This window comes from Squalius cephalus (genome assembly GCF_949319135.1).
Source record: "Squalius cephalus genome assembly, chromosome: 19".
Classification (NCBI taxonomy): domain Eukaryota; kingdom Metazoa; phylum Chordata; class Actinopteri; order Cypriniformes; family Leuciscidae; genus Squalius; species Squalius cephalus.
The window spans coordinates 31,674,363-31,690,807 of record NC_137140.1 but is presented as its reverse complement, the minus strand read 5'-3'; the positions used below and the strand labels follow the sequence as shown (position 1 = coordinate 31,690,807).

General features: G+C 39.9%; 1 protein-coding gene across 2 annotated transcripts in view; it reads right to left on the bottom strand.

Annotated features, from left to right (window-relative positions):
- Window positions 1-16,445, bottom strand: part of tcerg1l (transcription elongation regulator 1 like) — an 84,672-nt gene that overhangs the window by 48,653 nt on the left and 19,574 nt on the right. For both annotated transcript variants that reach the window (XM_079851027.1, XM_079851028.1), the window contains exon 5: window positions 13,876-14,052. In XM_079851027.1, coding sequence (XP_079707153.1) covers window positions 13,876-14,052 — 177 coding nt within the window. The remainder of the gene's footprint in view (window positions 1-13,875; window positions 14,053-16,445) is intronic.

Here is a 16,445-nt window from a genome sequence, read left to right as displayed (position 1 = left end):
CAATTAAAGCTGCAAGCAGCGATGAAAGGGCCCTCGCACCCGTGCCATCAACACTCGGTGGCTTTAGGAAGGCAGAGCATGGTTGGGAAATGTACATTTAAGGAGGTATATATAGTAAGAGTATGTCAAAGTCAGTTACAAAATGTTTTGTATAATGGTCATAATAGCATGCTTCATGACTCAGCTAAGTGTTGCTAGCATGTTCAGTCTGTTTCTAGCATGCTTAGTACACAATAATTATGTGGTTAGTACTGCATTACGGTGTTAACCATGTCAGTTTCTGTTGCCAGTAGGTGGCGTTATGACTATAACTGAATATGAGCATGGATGTGTGTTCAGGACAGAACTCTTATCAAACATGTGAAGTTTGGTGCAAATTGGACATTGCCTTCTTGAGTAACAACAAAGTCATGTTTCATTGAATTAGCATTCTTTAGAACTTAGCTAAGCATTGTTAGCATGTTTTAACATGTTGCTAGAACGGCATCAACGTGTTAAACATGTCACTTCCTGTTGCCAGTTGGTGGCGCTATTACTATAACTGAACATTCTCATGTAGATGTGTTCAGGCCATGACTCTTATCAAAAGTGTGAAGTTTGGGGCAGATTGGACATTCCATGCCTGAGTTACAGCAAATTCCTATTTAATTGCAATAATAGCATGCTTTAGCACTTGGCTAAGAGTTTGCTAGCATTTTTAGCATGTTTCTAGTATGTTGTTAGCATGTTTAACACTTGCTGGCACTTTTTTATATGTTATTAGGAGTCCACAACAGTGTTAAACATGTCACTTCCTGTTGCCAGCAGGTGGCGCTATGACTATAACTGAATATAAGCATGGTCATGTGTTCAGGACAGAACGCTTATCAAAAGTGTGAAGTTTGGGGCAGATTGGACATTCCATGCCTGAGTTACAGCAAATTCATATTTAATTGCAGTAATATCATTCTTTAGCACTTAGCTAAGTGTTTGCTATTATGTTTTAGCATGTCTCTAGTATGTTGGTAGGATGTTTAGCACCTACTGGCATTTTTTTATATGTTATTAGGAGTCAAGAACAGTGTTAAACGTCACTTCCTGTTGCCAGCAGGTGGCGCTATGACTATAACTAAATATGAGCATGGACATGTGTTCAAGAGATAACTCTTATCAAACGTGTGACGTTTGGGGTAGATTGTACATTGCCTTCTTGAGTAACAACAAAGTCCTGTTTCATTGAATTAGCATGCTTTAGCACTTAGCTAAGTATTGCTAGCATGTTTTAATATGTTTCTAGCATGTTTAGAACTCAATGGCATTTTTAACATGTTGCTAGAACGGCATCAACGTGTTAAACATGTCACTTCCTGTTGCCAGTAGGTGGCGCTATTACTATAACTGAATTTGAGCATAGGCATGCGTTCAGGCCATGATTCTTATCAAACATGTGAAGTTTGGGGCAGATTGGACGTTCCATGCCTGAGTTACAGCAAATTCCTATTTAATTGCAGTAATAGCATGCTTTATCACTTAGCTAAGTGTTTGCTAGCATGTTTCTAGTATGTTGCTAACCTGTTTAGCACTTGCTGGCTCTTTTATATATGTTATTAGGAGACCACAACAGTGTTAAACATGTCACTTCCTGTTGACAGCAGGTGGCGCTATTACTATAACTGAATATTCTCATGTAGATGTGTTCAGGCCATGACTCTTATCAAACGTGTGAAGTTTGGGGCAGATTGGACATTCCATGCCTGTGTTACAGCAAATTCCTATTTAATTGCAGCAATAGCATGCTTTAGCACTTAGCTAAGTGTTTGCTAGCATGTTTTAGCATGTTTCTAGTATGTTGTTAGCATGTTTAGCACTTGCTGGCACTTTTTTATATGTTTTTATATGTCCACAACAGTGTTTAACATGTCACTTCCTGTTGCCAGCAGGTGGCACTATGACTGTAACTGAATATGAGCATGGTCATGTGTTCAGGACAGAACGTTTATTAAAAGTGTGAAGTTTGGCGCATATTGGACATTGCCTTCTTGAGTAACAACAACATCCTGTTTCATTGAATTAGCATGCTTTACCACTTAGCTAAGTATTGCTAGCATGTTTTAACATTAGCTAGCATGTTTTAACATGTTTCTAGCATGTTTAGACCTCAATGGCATTTTTAACTTGTTGCTAGAATGGCATCAACGTGTTAAACATGACACTTCCTGTTGCCAGTAGGTGGCGCTATTACTATAACTGAATATTCTCATGTAGATGTGTTCAGGACAGAACGCTTATCAAAAGTGTGAAGTTTGGGGCAGATTGGACATTCCATGCCTGAGTTACAGCAAATTCCTATTTAATTGCAATAATAGCATGCTTTAGCACTTAGCTAAGAGTTTGCTAGCATGTTTTAGCATGCTTCTAGTATGTTGTTAGCATGTTTAGCACTTGCTGGCACTTTTTTATATGTTATTAGGAGTCCATAACAGTGTTAAACATGTCACTTCCTGTTGCCAGCAGGTGGCGCTATGACTATAACTGAATATGAGCATGGCCATGTGTTCAGGACAGAACTCTTATCAAACGTGTGAAGTTTGGGGCAGATTGGACATTCCATGCCTGAGTTACAGCAACTTCCTGTTTCATGGCGAAACATCGAAATTTGTAAGGCCGCCGAGGACCCGCCCTTCGACGAAAACTCAAGATCTTCGCAATTTAACGTCGCAAAGGCCTTAAGATTACACTCACCAAATTTGAAGATGATCAGATTAAAACTGTAGGAGGAGTTCGTTAAAGTACGAGGCCTGAAAATGGCAAAAACTGCACAAAAATCTGAGAGGAAGTTCAAAATGGCTGACTTCCTGTTGTGTTTAGGGCTATGCTCCAAGAGACTTTTTTGTAGGTATTAGGTCATTACACGTATGTACCGAATTTCGTGCATGTACGTTGAACGTTGCGGGAGGCGCACTCCGTTGAACATTTATAGGTGGCGCTATCGAGCCATTTTGCCCCGTCCAATTCTGAAACCTATATCAGATGTAAATTTTCGCCAGTTCTGACGCGTGTGCAAAGTTTCGTGAGTTTTCGCGCATGTTTAGGCCCTCAAAAATGCAATTCAATGCGGAGAAGAATAATAATAATAATAATTAAAGCTGCAAGCAGCGATGAAAGGGCCCTCGCACCCGTGCCATCAACACTCGGTGGCTTTAGGAAGGCAGAGCATGGTTGGGAAATGTACATTTAAGGAGGTATATATAGTAAGAGTATGTCAAAGTCAGTTACAAAATGTTTTGTATAATGGTGATAATAGCATGCTTCATGACTCAGCTAAGTGTTGCTAGCATGTTCAGTCTGTTTCTAGCATGCTTAGTACACAATAATTATGTGGTTAGTACTGCATTACTGTGTTAACCATGTCAGTTTCTGTTGCCAGTAGGTGGCGTTATGACTATAACTGAATATGAGCATGGATGTGTGTTCAGGACAGAACTCTTATCAAACATGTGAAGTTTGGTGCAAATTGGACATTGCCTTCTTGAGTAACAACAAAGTCATGTTTCATTGAATTAGCATTCTTTAGAACTTAGCTAAGCATTGTTAGCATGTTTTAACATGTTGCTAGAACGGCATCAACGTGTTAAACATGTCACTTCCTGTTGCCAGTTGGTGGCGCTATTACTATAACTGAACATTCTCATGTAGATGTGTTCAGGCCATGACTCTTATCAAAAGTGTGAAGTTTGGGGCAGATTGGACATTCCATGCCTGAGTTACAGCAAATTCCTATTTAATTGCAATAATAGCATGCTTTAGCACTTGGCTAAGAGTTTGCTAGCATGTTTTAGCATGTTTCTAGTATGTTGTTAGCATGTTTAACACTTGCTGGCACTTTTTTATATGTTATTAGGAGTCCACAACAGTGTTAAACATGTCACTTCCTGTTGCCAGCAGGTGGCGCTATGACTGTAACTGAATATAAGCATGGTCATGTGTTCAGGACAGAACGCTTATCAAAAGTGTGAAGTTTGGGGCAGATTGGACATTCCATGCCTGAGTTACAGCAAATTCATATTTAATTGCAGTAATATCATTCTTTAGCACTTAGCTAAGTGTTTGCTATTATGTTTTAGCATGTCTCTAGTATGTTGGTAGGATGTTTAGCACCTACTGGCATTTTTGTATATGTTATTAGGAGTCAAGAACAGTGTTAAACGTCACTTCCTGTTGCCAGCAGGTGGCGCTATGACTATAACTAAATATGAGCATGGACATGTGTTCAAGAGATAACTCTTATCAAACGTGTGACGTTTGGGGTAGATTGTACATTGCCTTCTTGAGTAACAACAAAGTCCTGTTTCATTGAATTAGCATGCTTTAGCACTTAGCTAAGTATTGCTAGCATGTTTTAATATGTTTCTAGCATGTTTAGAACTCAATGGCATTTTTAACATGTTGCTAGAACGGCATCAACGTGTTAAACATGTCACTTCCTGTTGCCAGTAGGTGGCGCTATTACTATAACTGAATTTGAGCATAGGCATGCGTTCAGGCCATGATTCTTATCAAACATGTGAAGTTTGGGGCAGATTGGACGTTCCATGCCTGAGTTACAGCAAATTCCTATTTAATTGCAGTAATAGCATGCTTTATCACTTAGCTAAGTGTTTGCTAGCATGTTTCTAGTATGTTGCTAACCTGTTTAGCACTTGCTGGCTCTTTTATATATGTTATTAGGAGACCACAACAGTGTTAAACATGTCACTTCCTGTTGACAGCAGGTGGCGCTATTACTATAACTGAATATTCTCATGTAGATGTGTTCAGGCCATGACTCTTATCAAACGTGTGAAGTTTGGGGCAGATTGGACATTCCATGCCTGTGTTACAGCAAATTCCTATTTAATTGCAGCAATAGCATGCTTTAGCACTTAGCTAAGTGTTTGTTAGCATGTTTTAGCATGTTTCTAGTATGTTGTTAGCATGTTTAGCACTTGCTGGCACTTTTTTTATATGTTTTTATATGTCCACAACAGTGTTTAACATGTCACTTCCTGTTGCCAGCAGGTGGCACTATGACTGTAACTGAATATGAGCATGGTCATGTGTTCAGGACAGAACGTTTATTAAAAGTGTGAAGTTTGGCGCATATTGGACATTGCCTTCTTGAGTAACAACAACATCCTGTTTCATTGAATTAGCATGCTTTACCACTTAGCTAAGTATTGCTAGCATGTTTTAACATTAGCTAGCATGTTTTAACATGTTTCTAGCATGTTTAGACCTCAATGGCATTTTTAACATGTTGCTAGAATGGCATCAACGTGTTAAACATGACACTTCCTGTTGCCAGTAGGTGGCGCTATTACTATAACTGAATATTCTCATGTAGATGTGTTCAGGACAGAACGCTTATCAAAAGTGTGAAGTTTGGGGCAGATTGGACATTCCATGCCTGAGTTACAGCAAATTCCTATTTAATTGCAATAATAGCATGCTTTAGCACTTAGCTAAGAGTTTGCTAGCATGTTTTAGCATGCTTCTAGTATGTTGTTAGCATGTTTAGCACTTGCTGGCACTTTTTTATATGTTATTAGGAGTCCATAACAGTGTTAAACATGTCACTTCCTGTTGCCAGCAGGTGGCGCTATGACTATAACTGAATATGAGCATGGCCATGTGTTCAGGACAGAACTCTTATCAAACGTGTGAAGTTTGGGGCAGATTGGACATTCCATGCCTGAGTTACAGCAACTTCCTGTTTCATGGCGAAACATCGAAATTTGTAAGGCCGCCGAGGACCCGCCCTTCGACGAAAACTCAAGATCTTCGCAATTTAACGTCGCAAAGGCCTTAAGATTACACTCACCAAATTTGAAGATGATCAGATTAAAACTGTAGGAGGAGTTCGTTAAAGTACGAGGCCTGAAAATGGCAAAAACTGCACAAAAATCTGAGAGGAAGTTCAAAATGGCTGACTTCCTGTTGTGTTTAGGGCTATGCTCCAAGAGACTTTTTTGTAGGTATTAGGTCATTACACGTATGTACCGAATTTCGTGCACGTACGTTGAACGTTGCGGGAGGCGCACTCCGTTGAACTTTTATAGGTGGCGCTATCGAGCCATTTTGCCCCGTCCAATTCTGAAACCTATATCAGATGTAAATTTTCGCCAGTTCTGACGCGTGTGCAAAGTTTCGTGAGTTTTCGCGCATGTTTAGGCCCTCAAAAATGCAATTCAATGCGGAGAAGAATAATAATAATAAATATAGCTGCGAGCAGCGATTACGGGCCCAAGCCGGTGGCACCGCAACCCCGATGCCTTTAGTTACCTAAAGGCACCGGGGTGGCGGTGCCGCCGGCTTTGGCCCTTCATCGCTGCTCGCAGCTATATTTATATATATATATATATATATATATATATAATCTTGAATGTATTTTTTATCATGTTGAAAAAGTTTGGTGTGAATAAAATAAACCACTTAGGAGGAGTAACTAAAAACTCAGAGTCTGACATATCCAAAAAATCCACATTCAAACCAAAATATCTGACTTCCTGTTGCTCGGAGCTAATGACTGTAAATTAGAAAGTTGTCCGGCTCGATGAGACCAATATGCGTACTGATTTTTGTAACTGTGGGTAAAAGTAACCCCCCCACTTTTGATAAAAGCATTTTGAAAGTGACACACTTCCTGCTACCAGTTGGTGGCGCTATAACTTTGACTCACAATAGTTACATCCATCTGACCGGCCTCTTACCATGAACACACTGCTGAAGTTTCATCAAGATCAGTTAATGTATGCAGAAGTTATAACACTTCGTGTTTCTCTTTTCTCGCCATAAATTTGTTTCCTCGCCACGGCCAAACCGTTCGAGATATCAAAAATCCGTCCGCAATTTAGCATCCTCAATGTCTTGACTTCATGCACACCGAGTTTGGTGGCGATTGGATGAATTCTCTAGGAGGAGTAGTTCACATTCCACAGCAAGCGTTTTCCAAACAACCCATAATAGCTGACTTCCTGTTGGGCGGAGCTAATAACTTAGACTGCGGAAGTTGTTCGGCCCGATGAGATCTATATGTGTACCGAGTTTCATATTAATTCATGCAAGTGTGTTTGACATATGGACCAAGTTTTCAGACCGTGTTCAAGGGGGCGCTGTTGAGCCCCCTGCCACGCCCGGGTACCAGCTTCAGCCCGGCACTGATGGCCGTGGGTTCTGACCTGTGTGTAAAGTTTCAAGAGTTTTTGAGCACGTTAAGGACCCCAAAAGCCCCTGAAACCTTGATTAACAATATAAAAGCAATAGTCAAATCCCCCCCTCCCCTCACACACACAGAGACACAGAGAGAGGGAGAGAAAATTCTTCAGAAAATCCACATTCAAACCAAAATATCTCTTTTCCTGTTGGTCAGAGATCGTTAATGTAAATTAGAAAGTTGTCCGTCTTGATGAGAACAATACACATACCAAGTTTTGTTGCTGTTGATAAAACTAACCCCCCCCATTTATGACTAAAGGTGGCGCTACTGAGCCCCTCACCACGCCCGTTTCTGAAACTTTGCACAAGTCTACGGGCTAATAAGTGTGATGTCTGTCGAGTTTCATTCAATTTCAAGTATGTTAAGAGTCTCAAAAGCATCAAAAAACAATATTAAAGTTTGATGCGTTGCCACGACAACAGTATTAAAGATATCAAAAATCCTTTCACAGGTCTACATCTGCCGTGTGTTTACATTATACACATAAAGTTTGAAGCAAATCGGGTAAAAATAAGAGGGTGATTTCAAAGCATTTTGAAAGTGACACACTTCCTGCTGCCAGTTGGTGGCGCTATAACTTTGACTCACAATAGTCACATCCTTGTGTTCGGCCTCTTACAACGAACACACTGCTGAAGTTTCATCAAGATCAGATAATGTATGCTGAAGTTATAACACACTTCCTGTGTCCCTTATTCGCCATAAATTCGTTTCCTTGCCACGGCCAAACCGTTTGAGATATCAAAAATCCGTCCGCAATTTAGCATCCTCAATGTCTTGACTTCATGCACACCGAGTTTGGTGGGGATGGGATGAATTTTCTAGGAGGAGTAGTTCACATTCCACAGCAAGCGTTTTCCAAACAACCCATAATAGCCGACTTCCTGTTGGGCTGGCGTGAAACTTGACAGAGGGAAAGTTGTTCGGCCCGATGAGATCTATATGTGTACCGAGTTTCATATTAATTCATGCAAGCGTGTTTGATATATGGACCAAGTTTTCAGACCCCGTTCAAGGGGGCGCTGTTGAGCCCCCCTGCCACGCCCGTTTCTGAAACTTTTCACATGTCTACTGGCTAATAAATGTGATGTATCTGTCGAGTTTCATCCAATTTCAAGCATGCTAAGAGTCTCAAACGCATCCGAAAAGAATATTAAAGTTTGATGCGTTGCCACGGCAACAGTATCTAAGATATCAATAATTCTTTCACAGGTCTACATCTGCCGTGTGTCTACATTATACACATAAAGTTTGAAGCAAATCGGGTAAAATTAAGAGGGTGAATTCAAAGAATTTTGAAAGTGACACACTTCCTGCTGCCAGTTGGTGGCGCTATAACTTTGACTCACAATAGTCACATCCATGTGATCGGCCTCTTACAACAAACACACTGCTGAAGTTTCATCAAGATCAGTTAATGTATGCAGAAGTTATAACACACTTCCTGTGTCCCATTATTCGCCATAAATTTGTTTCCTCGCCACGGCCAAACCGTTTGAGATATCAAAAATCCGTTCGCAAGAATTCATCCTCAATGTCTTGACTTTATTCTCACCGAGTTTGGTGGCGATCGGATGAAATCCCTAGGAGGAGTATTTCACATTCCATTGTATGCGTTTTCCAAACAACGTATAATAACCGACTTCCTGTTGGGCTTTTGTAAAACTTAGAGCACGAAAGTTGTTCGGCCCGATGAGATCTATATGTGTACTGAGTTTCATATTATTACATGCAAGCGTGTTTGATTTATGGACCAAGTTTTCGGACCCCATTCCAGGGGGCGCTGTCGAGCCCCCCTGCCACGCCCCGGTACCAGCTTCAGCCCGGCCCTGATGGCCGCGGGTTCTGACGTGTGTGCAAAATTTCAAGAGTTTTTGAGCATGTTAAGGGCCCCAAAAGTGGCAAAAAGGCAAAAAAAAAAATAATGAAGAAAAAAAAAAAAAATAATCCTTACGAAAACAATAGGGCCTCCGCCCTTTCAGGGCTTGGGCCCTAATAATAAACAGAGCAATTCCAAGAGGGTCCTCACACCATCGGTGCTCGGGCCCTAATAATAAACAGAGCAATTCCAAGAGGGTCCTCACACCATCGGTGCTCGGGCCCTAATAAACAGAGCAATTCCAAGAGGGTCCTCACACCATCGGTGCTCGGGCCCTAATTAAAGCTGCAAGCAGCGATGAAAGGGCCCTCGCACCCGTGCCATCAACACTCGGTGGCTTTAGGAAGGCAGAGCATGGTTGGGAAATGTACATTTAAGGAGGTATATATAGTAAGAGTATGTCAAAGTCAGTTACAAAATGTTTTGTATAATGGTGATAATAGCATGCTTCATGACTCAGCTAAGTGTTGCTAGCATGTTCAGTTTGTTTCTAGCATGCTTAGTACACAATAATTATGTGGTTAGTACTGCATTACTGTGTTAACCATGTCAGTTTCTGTTGCCAGTAGGTGGCGTTATGACTATAACTGAATATGAGCATGGATGTGTGTTCAGGACAGAACTCTTATCAAACATGTGAAGTTTGGTGCAAATTGGACATTGCCTTCTTGAGTAACAACAAAGTCATGTTTCATTGAATTAGCATTCTTTAGAACTTAGCTAAGCATTGTTAGCATGTTTTAACATGTTGCTAGAACGGCATCAACGTGTTAAACATGTCACTTCCTGTTGCCAGTTGGTGGCGCTATTACTATAACTGAACATTCTCATGTAGATGTGTTCAGGCCATGACTCTTATCAAAAGTGTGAAGTTTGGGGCAGATTGGACATTCCATGCCTGAGTTACAGCAAATTCCTATTTAATTGCAATAATAGCATGCTTTAGCACTTGGCTAAGAGTTTGCTAGCATGTTTTAGCATGTTTCTAGTATGTTGTTAGCATGTTTAACACTTGCTGGCACTTTTTTATATGTTATTAGGAGTCCACAACAGTGTTAAACATGTCACTTCCTGTTGCCAGCAGGTGGCGCTATGACTGTAACTGAATATAAGCATGGTCATGTGTTCAGGACAGAACGCTTATCAAAAGTGTGAAGTTTGGGGCAGATTGGACATTCCATGCCTGAGTTACAGCAAATTCATATTTAATTGCAGTAATATCATTCTTTAGCACTTAGCTAAGTGTTTGCTATTATGTTTTAGCATGTCTCTAGTATGTTGGTAGGATGTTTAGCACCTACTGGCATTTTTGTATATGTTATTAGGAGTCAAGAACAGTGTTAAACGTCACTTCCTGTTGCCAGCAGGTGGCGCTATGACTATAACTAAATATGAGCATGGACATGTGTTCAAGAGATAACTCTTATCAAACGTGTGACGTTTGGGGTAGATTGTACATTGCCTTCTTGAGTAACAACAAAGTCCTGTTTCATTGAATTAGCATGCTTTAGCACTTAGCTAAGTATTGCTAGCATGTTTTAATATGTTTCTAGCATGTTTAGAACTCAATGGCATTTTTAACATGTTGCTAGAACGGCATCAACGTGTTAAACATGTCACTTCCTGTTGCCAGTAGGTGGCGCTATTACTATAACTGAATTTGAGCATAGGCATGCGTTCAGGCCATGATTCTTATCAAACATGTGAAGTTTGGGGCAGATTGGACGTTCCATGCCTGAGTTACAGCAAATTCCTATTTAATTGCAGTAATAGCATGCTTTATCACTTAGCTAAGTGTTTGCTAGCATGTTTCTAGTATGTTGCTAACCTGTTTAGCACTTGCTGGCTCTTTTATATATGTTATTAGGAGACCACAACAGTGTTAAACATGTCACTTCCTGTTGACAGCAGGTGGCGCTATTACTATAACTGAATATTCTCATGTAGATGTGTTCAGGCCATGACTCTTATCAAACGTGTGAAGTTTGGGGCAGATTGGACATTCCATGCCTGTGTTACAGCAAATTCCTATTTAATTGCAGCAATAGCATGCTTTAGCACTTAGCTAAGTGTTTGTTAGCATGTTTTAGCATGTTTCTAGTATGTTGTTAGCATGTTTAGCACTTGCTGGCACTTTTTTTATATGTTTTTATATGTCCACAACAGTGTTTAACATGTCACTTCCTGTTGCCAGCAGGTGGCACTATGACTGTAACTGAATATGAGCATGGTCATGTGTTCAGGACAGAACGTTTATTAAAAGTGTGAAGTTTGGCGCATATTGGACATTGCCTTCTTGAGTAACAACAACATCCTGTTTCATTGAATTAGCATGCTTTACCACTTAGCTAAGTATTGCTAGCATGTTTTAACATTAGCTAGCATGTTTTAACATGTTTCTAGCATGTTTAGACCTCAATGGCATTTTTAACATGTTGCTAGAATGGCATCAACGTGTTAAACATGACACTTCCTGTTGCCAGTAGGTGGCGCTATTACTATAACTGAATATTCTCATGTAGATGTGTTCAGGACAGAACGCTTATCAAAAGTGTGAAGTTTGGGGCAGATTGGACATTCCATGCCTGAGTTACAGCAAATTCCTATTTAATTGCAATAATAGCATGCTTTAGCACTTAGCTAAGAGTTTGCTAGCATGTTTTAGCATGCTTCTAGTATGTTGTTAGCATGTTTAGCACTTGCTGGCACTTTTTTATATGTTATTAGGAGTCCATAACAGTGTTAAACATGTCACTTCCTGTTGCCAGCAGGTGGCGCTATGACTATAACTGAATATGAGCATGGCCATGTGTTCAGGACAGAACTCTTATCAAACGTGTGAAGTTTGGGGCAGATTGGACATTCCATGCCTGAGTTACAGCAACTTCCTGTTTCATGGCGAAACATCGAAATTTGTAAGGCCGCCGAGGACCCGCCCTTCGACGAAAACTCAAGATCTTCGCAATTTAACGTCGCAAAGGCCTTAAGATTACACTCACCAAATTTGAAGATGATCAGATTAAAACTGTAGGAGGAGTTCGTTAAAGTACGAGGCCTGAAAATGGCAAAAACTGCACAAAAATCTGAGAGGAAGTTCAAAATGGCTGACTTCCTGTTGTGTTTAGGGCTATGCTCCAAGAGACTTTTTTGTAGGTATTAGGTCATTACACGTATGTACCGAATTTCGTGCACGTACGTTGAACGTTGCGGGAGGCGCACTCCGTTGAACTTTTATAGGTGGCGCTATCGAGCCATTTTGCCCCGTCCAATTCTGAAACCTATATCAGATGTAAATTTTCGCCAGTTCTGACGCGTGTGCAAAGTTTCGTGAGTTTTCGCGCATGTTTAGGCCCTCAAAAATGCAATTCAATGCGGAGAAGAATAATAATAATAATAATAAACAGAGCAATTCCAAGAGGGTCCTCACACCATCGGTGCTCGGGCCCTAATAAACAGAGCAATTCCAAGAGGGTCCTCACACCATCGGTGCTCGGGCCCTAATTAGGACATCAGAAGCTTTGTGAGAAAGCAGGCCCTCATTATGAACCCAAGAATCTTACCAAGTGGGTTAGACAAAACAACGCAAAGCAGGTTGGTTTCAATCTGACCCAGAAGAAAAAAACTGAAGCACTGATGAGGAGAGAGTGTTGCTGGTATAGTTTGGTAAAGACAGTTTAGTGCAAACCAAACAGGAACAAAGTTTGCTTTGCACTAAATATTTAGTACATTAATCAGCTAAAATAAATCAACAGTCAAGCTACAAACAAAACTTTGTTCATAATTTAATCATTTTTAAGTGATTCTTTCTCCAGATTTCTTTTTTAACTCAACTGATTCATTCAAACACACTGATTCATTCAGAAGTGAAATAAGTAACTGTCCTTAAAAGTGAAATTGAAACATTCACTCATCAGATTCAGTCAACAACACTGATTATTTTAGGAACTAAACAACTGACTATCTTTATGAATGCGTCACTGAATCATTAAGTCAGCCGATTTGTTTAAACACAGTGATTCATTCAATGATGAAACAAACGACTATAAGTTATTCGCTCATCCGATCCATTAAAATACATCAACTCATCCTTATAAGTGAGTCATTGGATCATTCACTCATTCATTCAGGTTGACTATTTCTGTGTACCAATATGCTATGCCCTAAAAGTATGTTCTATTTTTGTTAAGAAAAAGTACATACTTTTGACTGTGTAGCAGAAAATTAGGCAAGATTTGGGACATACTACTACGCCTTTAACTGACCGCAGACCAGTGATTCATTAAACCACTCACTCATCCGATTCCTTCAACTACACTGATTCATTCAGTAATGCCACTGTGTGCTGTATTCTGCTTGGGGAAGCTCAATAGTTCATTCCGCTGTAGCTTTGTTTGGAAATGCACAAAAAATGCAACTGGCAATATCGTGTCTAAAATTTAAGTTACTCAATAGTAATGCCTGTTTTATAAAAGCAATAACATATTCAAGAACGATTCACAAACCCTTGTGACAGTTATATCACGCCATGTTAACTGAAAAAACGTCACTATTTTGGAAACAGCTGAGCTGCTGTCACTGCAATGTGATTAAGTGAACGAATCACTACTTTTAGTAAGTTACTCTCTAAAACTGCAGATAGGATAGGATCCTTTGGGACAGCGGTGGCGTTTGATAGTTGACCGCCGGGGATTTTTTTTCATGAGCACAATGAGCACATTGAGCACAAGGACACTAATAAAAGCTTTTTCTGTTGTACTCCTACCTGCATGAGGTGTCATCAGAAACGGAAGCTTGATCGGTGAGAGCGAGAGCAGGTGGAGAGGGTGAGCAGAAGAGACAGATGCTCCCTGTGTCACGTCAGAATCCATCGCCATCATGGCTGCTGCTGCCAGAGCGATCCGTTTAGAACTTCCTCTTCGCTTAATGGCCACGGGACAACCTGAAAAGACAAATAAAGACTGATAAATAGTTGACTTTGGATATAACACTGTATTTTGCTGGCCATTCTTTTGCTGGTCAATCTAACAAAATGTGCTCATAAATGTTTATTTTAATGGTTGCACTTGAACTGGGATGGGAAAATTGTCCCAGTAAATCAGTAACGTCTGTGCGGATGTGGATTTTCTTCCTCATCATCAAACTATCTATTTAAAGTCACCATGAAATCAAAATTACAATATTTGTTCGAGTTGTCGAAGTGTTTGTTGGAATTTCACTTGGATATGATACGAAAGACGATTGCAACTTCCATTTCATGCCGACTTGTTCATGATGTTTTAGAGATGTTATGTTATGTATTATGCGGCTTTAATCATTTTACTATGTGTAATCTGCCTTCATATAATTTCATATAAACAACATAGTAGTCAACATGAAAACACACATGGAAAAAATAATTACATGTTATTATAAGAAAGTAAATGGGGTACATTTTTGCCTTCAGAATGTGAAGTGTTTGCATATATAAACAATCATATAAATACAGATTCTTGTAATTCCATCATATGCATCAATGGAGGTTTGAACATGCAATGTGTGTTGTGTGCAGGACTGTCTTTGTTCTGGGGTTTAACTGGCTGCCAAATGTTTCATGGGCTTTGCCTGTGAGTTTCATCAAAGTGTTGAAAACCTTATCAAATCTGAACACAATCCCAAACCCTCACACACAAATATCTATATGTGAGTCAGTGAACAAGCTAAATTCTGTAACTGCACATTAGAGACATTAGAAGAAATGTGGTTTGTAACTGAATTATGTGGGGTTATGACCACCATGCAAGCAAAGTCAACTTCATCCACATTAATTTATGCATTTGGCAAATGCTTTTTGCTGCAAATGTAAAACAAAAATGTAATGGGGATAATGGGGGCCGTTATATCAGTATGTGCACTTGTTGGGAATCAAATCCATTACCATGGTGTTACTAACTGTAAAGCGAGCTCTACCAACTCCATATATCATAGTTTCCATAGCATTTGATTAAAAAAACAATTGCAAGCCAGTTTTTTTTTTTTAAGAACTACACTGTAAAAAAAAAAAATTTTGAAAGGAAATCAAAATTATTGGAGATTACTGGAGTACGTTTTACAAGAAAACACCATTTCAGTCTTTCTACTTCAAAATGTCACATTCATTTCAATGTGATACTTGCCGTTTGTAATTACTTGAGAAATGTATGTTTTAAAGAGTGAAAACTGTTTCTACGTGATTTTTTTCACTGTATGAATTTTTAAAGATCTAAAACTGATTCTATGTGTAAGCCTGAAGAGCTATTGAATGTAAACATGACTCCTATAAAGCTCCAGAATAGACTCCAGCCACACCATCTAATGACTTGTGTATTTGTATACGTTTGAATATTTTGCCATAAACAACAAATATATTGTATTTTACATTATAATCAATGAATAAAAGTGACACAATGAATTAAAATGTGACATTTTGAAGTAGAAAGACTGAAATAGTACTAATATAGTATTAATATCTTAATGTTTTTCATGATTTTTACTATATTTTTTGCTCACATGAAGGTTTCAATGTGATTTGCTTTGGTTCATGGTTTATAATTCTTTCTTTTTTGGGGCGTTTTTGCCTTCATTATGATATGACAGTAAGCAGAGAGATAGTGAAGTGGGAGAGAGAGGGGGACGGGATCTGGAAAGGTCCGCGAGCCGGGGCTCGAACTCGGGTCGCCCGAAGCGCAACAGCGTCATATGTCATGGTTTAGAATTCTTTATTGCAGATCTTTTTGAAATGTCTAGCCGAAGTGGATGGTAGTTGTGCTCTACACTGTACCTAACTTGTGTTGTCAAAACCATGATGAAGATCCCTTATTAGTCACCTGGGTGAGCTAACACACACATGCTCGTCTCATCTCCACCGTTTCTAGCGCCTGTCTCCCCTGAGCGAGGGAAATGCTATTTAACGAAACCTTGAAGAGATCTTTGGAGTGAGCAGGCGGGGTGTTTCTTCCATGCTGAGCAGCTGAAACACTTTATCTAATGGTACAGAGTGGGCGGATCAGAGCCAACCAGAGCAGTTAGCATGCACATGTAGCGCACTGGAAATCAGGCCACCGGGGAATATATCATATGGAACCGCTCCAGCACATCCACTCTCCCATACAGCGAGAACGCTTTAGAGGGCGGTTGGGGAGGGAGGAATACTCTGTCATCTGACAGCTGAAGCAAAGGTTATGGGGACTGAGGATTAAACTCTACTAACCTTTTAGCTTGATAGTAATGATAAATGTGGATCTAACTGCTTCACTTTAATACCTAGCCGCTGGAGATGAAGTGACAGGTGCACAGATCACATAAACAATGCATCGT